The sequence below is a fragment of the Gekko japonicus genome, unplaced genomic scaffold, assembly GCF_001447785.1.
Source record: "Gekko japonicus isolate JY-2015 unplaced genomic scaffold, Gekko_japonicus_V1.1 scaffold2713, whole genome shotgun sequence".
NCBI lineage: Eukaryota > Metazoa > Chordata > Lepidosauria > Squamata > Gekkonidae > Gekko > Gekko japonicus.
The window spans coordinates 142,736-149,152 of NW_015165323.1; the positions used below are offsets into that span (position 1 = coordinate 142,736).

The 6,417-nt window shown below is 55.8% G+C and overlaps 1 protein-coding gene across 1 annotated transcript in view; it reads right to left on the reverse strand.

The window, feature by feature from the left end:
* Window positions 1-912: 912 nt before the first annotated feature.
* The window catches only part of RAB40C (RAB40C, member RAS oncogene family), a 45,254-nt gene continuing 39,749 nt past the window's right edge, over window positions 913-6,417 (reverse strand). Inside the window, exon 7 of the mRNA XM_015410529.1 lies at window positions 913-1,757. Within this exon, the coding sequence (XP_015266015.1) occupies window positions 1,477-1,757 (281 nt within the window). The 3' untranslated portion in view covers window positions 913-1,476. The remainder of the gene's footprint in view (window positions 1,758-6,417) is intronic.

Genomic DNA, 6,417 nt, shown 5'->3' on the forward strand with positions numbered 1-6,417 from the left:
CAAGGACCTTGCTCGCTTTCTCTCTCTCGCATGCAAAGGACAAGAGCCTCACAACACTCTGGAACAGCACTTCAGCAGCCCTGGATGATTATGCGAGACGCCTGAAGAGCGTGAAAAAGGTTACTTTGGAACCAGAAAACCCTGGATTTCTATTGGGGGCTCCTTCGAGCTCCTCTCTCCCCTGCAGCCTAGGGAAGTAATAGAAACAGGACAGCTGAGCCATGCGGTTAGATCCAGAGGGCCGCGAAGCAATCTGCCGGCTACCAAGCGACAGCGAAGAAGCGCACGGGGTTAATCCCACTCAACCAGGGGACACGCGGCACGAGTGGTTTTGTCCCGGAGCCCTAGATCTCCCCTCTGTCTCAGTACTTCTAGCAAGACATTAAAAAAGCGGCCTTTGGTGGCACAGGCATTACCCCACCCACCCCGTGCCCCAAGCCGTGACCCTCACGTTTTAGATATCTGGGCCAGGCGAACCTTTCCTCTAGAGGCTCTGGGAGCCAAGGTCACCTCCAGAGCAATCCCTTTATCAGCCATTAACGAGTCCCAGATGTGGCCACGGCTGGATGACATAATTCAAAACCCCACTCTCCTCGCTATCCATTCATGCCTCCTGCCCGTGACAACGGATGTCTGGGAAATCTATGCTGGGGGAACGACAGGAGCAAATCCCGCCCTTCTTTTCACATATGGAATAATAAATGTTTTAAACAATGATCTCAAGAGCAACCCTGTGCCTCTTACGCCGTTCTTAGAACGCCTGATCATTCTGCCCCTGGCCTCTGCCAGCCTCCCCGCTTCCTTCAGTGAGCCCCCCAGGATTCAAAGTTCAGCGCTTCTATTTACAAGGCTGCATAAAAAAATCCCCCCCCATGGCCTCCTCTTGAAAGAAGAAAACAAATGGAAAGGGAAAAGAAAAACCCCTTTAGAAACAGTAGTGAGAGATATAATTATTCTATAAATAGGTGAGGATGTCAAGCGGCCTGCATCCTGTGGACTTCCAGCCGGCCACAGTCCGTGGGGTGAAGACAGGACCTCTGTCGGGTTGAATTTCCAGACTGTGGCTACTTGGGTTCGCTTCGATGTCTGCTCCAGTACCAGCAATCCAACTCGGGGGCCCAAAGGTTAAAGTCGCAGCACAAAGTCTCACCTTACTCCAAGCCCGAGGAAGGATCGCTCCCCCCCACACACACACACTCCAGCACAGTCATTCCCCCAAGCAGGGGGAGGGCGAGACCTACTGCATTCTGGGAAAGGGTGGCTTGGCACCGCCTTGCCTTTGCCGCCGTGTGGGACCCCTCCAGCTGAAGGCCAGGGCATAAGCTCTTTGCCAGTCCCGGGGGTGCCACCGCCAGCCAGAGCCACGGGGGGGGGGGGGGGAAGCCCCCGCCGCAATGAGGCCCCGGGTGTAAACATCCGTAACGTTGGCGAGCAGGTCTCGGCGCGTGTTCGGAGGGAGCCGAGCCCCGCGGCTCGCTAGGAGATCTTGCAGTTGTTACGCGAGCAGTTCTGCGGCGGGCTCTGGGGCGGACGGATCGACTTGGAGCGCTTGAGGCTGTTGCCTTTGCTGCTGCTCCCGCCTCCGCTGCTGGCCAGGGAGTACGAGCGGCCGTGCATCATGACGGCGTTCATGCCGTTGGCCATGGAGAAGGACTTCAGGTGGCTCTTGATGGTGACGGGAAGGGGCAGCTTGTCGATCAGGTGGACGGGCGTGCAGGAGACGATGGCGCGGCAGCAGAGGTCTTGCAAGCTAAACACTGGGGGGGGCGGGGCGAAAGGGACAGAAAAGCACACCGTTAGAGGCAAGCGGAATGGCAAAGCTGGAGATTTTCACTTGGCTGAGCAAACCGGGTAAGACTGGGATCCCAAATCCTCATGTCGCAACGTCGAATTTTTAAGGGCCGGTGACCATCCCCCGTCTCTGTAATCACACCATGGAACAGTCAGTGTAAAGACCCAAACAGAAAGCCTGGCTTTGGGAAAATGCCTGTGCCGACTCAGTTCCATGCAATTTTTCCCGTGGAAGAGGGCATGAGGCACTGGGGAGAGGATGCCACGCCCCCTTGTGGGTCACCGATTTTCCTAATAACCCTGGAATCAGTCTGGACGTGTGTTTCAAAAGATTCACCACTGCAGCTGTAGCGCAGTCCCCCCTCCAGTATCATAGTCTCAGATTTCATCCACGCTCATCCGTTTGCCACAGACTCCCGGGTAAAAAGGTAAAGGTTCCCTTGCTCGAAAGCCAGTCGAATCCGACTCTAGGGTTGCGGTGCTCATCTCCGTTTCCAAGCCGAAGAGCCAGCGCTGTCCGAAGACGTTTCCGTGGTCATGTGGCCGGCATGACTAAACACCAAGGTGCACGGAACACTGTTACCTTCCCACTGAAGTGGTCCCTATTTATCTACTTGCAATTTCTTGCTTTTGAACTGCTAGGTTGGCAGGAGACTCCTGGGTACAGGACCTGAAACGATTCCACAGACCCGCCCCTCCACCCCATCCCCATTGATGCCACAACAAATTTTGAAGGCACCCCACAGTTTTTGCGCTGGGTGTCAAACACATAAGAAACCCCAGGCTTGTGTGCCAATCCCAGTTTCATGGAGACCCCTGGAACCATGCCACCCAAAACAGCTGCTTGGTTGCCCCATACAGTCAAGCTGGCTCCAACGGGCTCTTCCAAAGTCTTTCAGCTTTCAATACACATCCCAGAGTTCCATTTCCTACTATCTCCCCATTTTACAGATGGGGAACTGAAGAAGAGAAACAGTGGGAGCGAACCTAAAATCTCTACCTGATTCCTACTGTCCTGTGTCGGATGGGTTTCTGGGGCCCGTGTACCCATAATTTATGCCTCCCCCCCACACACACTGCTGGCGGGAAGGAAAGCAGGCTGGCTGGCTGAGTCTTGTCTGCAGAAGACACATCGCATATCAATTCCCTTCCAGACAAAGCCCTCCGAGACTTGCAATTAAATCGCAAGAGGGCTTCCCCGCCTGAAAATTCAATGGGGAAGGGGGGGGGGACAGGCCCGGCCTGGAGGTGAGCAGACACACCGCATGCCTCGGAATAGACCGCATTCCAGTTTGCCGAGAGCCCGCAAGCCCCGGCAACCTGAGGCAAACAGCCCTGAACTCTGACCCCTTCCCACAGCTGGACTGAGACCTTACGGGCAAAACTGGCTCACACCCCTGAGAACCTTCTATGCACAAGCAAAGAACATCTGCTTTGTAAAGTACAGCTAATGGGGGGGGGGGAGGCAAGCTTGCTTTGATGAGGCCACACGCAGAGGGGAAGAGGCATGCACGCTATGGCCAGGCCCCTAGCCAGGGTTTATTTAGTGGGGGGGGGGCACTTCAATTTCTTGGGGGGCACCTCAGCCAAGCCATGGAGCTCCCTCTCTGGGACAACGGCAGGCAAGAAAGCGGAAGGGAGCTGTCCACGAGTCCCGGCGGAGCGTGGAATGCACCCCCACCCCAAAGGGCTGTGATTCTTGCCTGGCACCAGGTGGCGCGCAAAGGCAGCCTTGCCCCCCAAAACCACCCCTCTCTTGCAAACAGGTGGAAGCTGCTCCTAGCACCAATGCCCTTTTGCACCGGGACAGAGCGCTGTTGGGGCGGGGCTCTGGGGAGGAAATGTTGTGCTGCTAGTAAACCCTTTGTGTGCTTGTAGCGCTTTGCAGGGCGGTACGTCTGCCCCCCTCGTCCCTGCTGCCCAGCCTCCCTGCTCCGGTATGACAGGCAAGGGACTCCCCCCCTCCTCCCCCCTCAGCCCTTCCAACCCCAGACTCCCCAAAGCCCCGGACTGAATCCCATCCCATTCAATGCCGCCTGAAAAACAGACGTCTGTGTGCAAATGCAGGTGTTGTTTCATTTTCAGAGGAGTTCAGGGCTGGCGTATGAGCTTCTCAGTCACACACCAAGCCGAGGAGAGTACGTGCGTTAGGCCGGGAGCGATCACCCCAAGGTCGGTGGAGACCGCGACAGAAAAGAGCTGCGGCGGATCAAGCCCTTCGCTCTTGGGGGAGAGACCCAGTCCCCTCTCCCTGTCGCATCCAGCCGCCAGCAGTGCGTTTCCAAGCACATAGGGGCCCGATCCTGCCTTGGGGGGGGCGGGGCACGAAGCCACAGGCGGCTTCATTAACCTAAGCAAGCCCAGTCTTTCATTCTCACGGGGCTCCGACCGGCCAGATGGGGCGGGAAGCGGGGTCAGTTGAGGCGATCCCAGGGTTGAATGTGGCTTCCTTGTGAAGCAGAGTGGAGGGGGGGGGACAGCCTCCCTCCCTGGCTGGATCCCACATGGGGACAGCCCTGCCGCTCCTCCTCCTCCTCCTCACTCATCCCGGCATCAGGAAGTGGAGTGGATAGGCCACAAACAGCCCCCTGCCTTTGTTTCTGTGGCATTACTTCCTGCTACCAGAATAGATGGGGTGGTGTTTTTTTTTGAAAGTTCCTTGTTCGTAGAAATTGATGAGAATCTAATTTAATTTTAAAAGGGGGGGCTTTCCCCAGCCGGGACCCCTCCCCCCGGCCAACTCACTAACTCTGTGAGCAGGCAGGCAAGAATAGAAGGTGGTGGAGGAGCGCACCGTCCTGCTTGCCAGCTAGGAAAGCCCCCAGCCCGCTCGGAGAACCCCGAGCCAGCCACCCGCCACTAGCCCTTTCCAAGAGGTTGGATGAGGAAGGGCAGTGAGTGTGCCACTGCGCTTGGAGAGCCCCCAGCCAGCCTGGCTGGTGCCGCAGACACCTCTCCTGCAGCCCTGGGGGAAGGCAAGCAGAGGCAGTGGCAAAGCTGTGGGGCCTTTGAAGTGGGGGGGCTGCCCCCAAATGCCCCCCTGTAGCTACGGGCCGGGCTACGGCTGTTACTTCAAGGATCAGCACCGTTAAGGCCAGCTTCGTTCAGGGAAAATCCGGCCCCTGACTGCAGGAGACACGGAGCTCTCCGCCTGCTACGGGCTCCCACGGGCTGGCACCTCATCGCCTCAACAGCCATCTCTGTATGCTCCCAAAGTCGTTCCCCAGTTGCTCATTTTCATGGAGGGACTGGGACTGACTGTCCCCCATCATCCATCCCCTGGTGCCACGCAGTGTCCGGCCAAAAAAAAAAGGGGGGCAGGCCCCCTTCCACGGGAGATTAGGAAACTTTTCAGGAACCAACTGTATATTTTTAAAATGGTGTTAGGACTAATGTGAGCTCTAGTCCTTTTTACTTGCTGACTCCTGGGCGGAAGGCAAGAGGGAAACCTTGCAAGGGTCCTTTAAGGAGTGGATTCTCTCGCTTATGACTGAGGAGGCCGAGTGCCGCGGCTACACTCCTCCCATAGCGAGTCTACCGTGCCCTCTTCTGGTGGCAGAGGAGAGTTGCATCTCAGGGTAAGGGTCGGAAACTTGCTCACCACAGGCCTCTTGTCACCTCTGATCTGGCTCCCTCACCTCTTCTGCAGCTCTCCCAAGCTACTAGGCAGCCTAGCCAGCATTTGAATGACTTCACGTCAGCTCACTGCTGGTTTCAACAATTAGGTAAAAGTAAAGGTTTCCCTTGCTCGAAAGCCAGTCGAATCCGACTCTAGGGAAGCGGTGCTCATCCCTGTTTCGAAGTCGAAGAGCCAGCGCTGTCCTAAGACGTTTCCATGGTCATGTGGCCGGCATGACTAAACACCAAGGCGCACGGAACGCTGTGACCTTCCCACCGAAGTGGTACCTATTTGTCTACTTGCAATTTCTTGCTTTCGAACTGCTAGGTTGGCAGGAGCTGGGGCCGGAGACAGGAGCTCACTCCATCATGCGGCACACTCGGGTCTCGGACTGCTGAACTACCGACCTTCTGGTCTGCAGTTCAGCGTCTTAACCACTTGAGCCACCGCAGCCCCTACGGTTGCAATTAACCATCGTTAAAAGGCCATGGCTTTATGTAACACGTGAGATGTCAAAAAAAGGGGGGGAGGGGAGAGGATAAAATGTTTTAGTGGCTTTAAAATACCTCAAAAATGAACTGGGTAAGTGTGTATCTAGTTATCACAAAGATGAAATTTCCAGATGTGGTCAAGACCGAGCCTTACTTCTGGAGCCAACCAGAGGGGAAATAAGTCTCTATTTAACCCTAAGCGATTAGCCGAACCGCTCAAGAAGAGTGACCACAACAGTATTCAAATGCGGCACACGGAAGTCGGAAATGGCAATGCTTAATTTCCACAGGAAGCCTCTCAAAGGCTCTAGTGTGACTTGAAAGGGGAAAGGTCCAAATGAAGTCTGCAGTCCAACAAAAAGAAGCTCAAAGAAGAGACCCCGGGCAGAACTGCAACCGGATCTCGGAAGCATTTTCAAAGAAGAAAAGAGCCAGGCGGAGCCCCAAACTAGACGGCAGCCATGGTGGGCCCCATGTCATTTTGCAGATCAGAACAAACACCTGACCGGCCCTGGA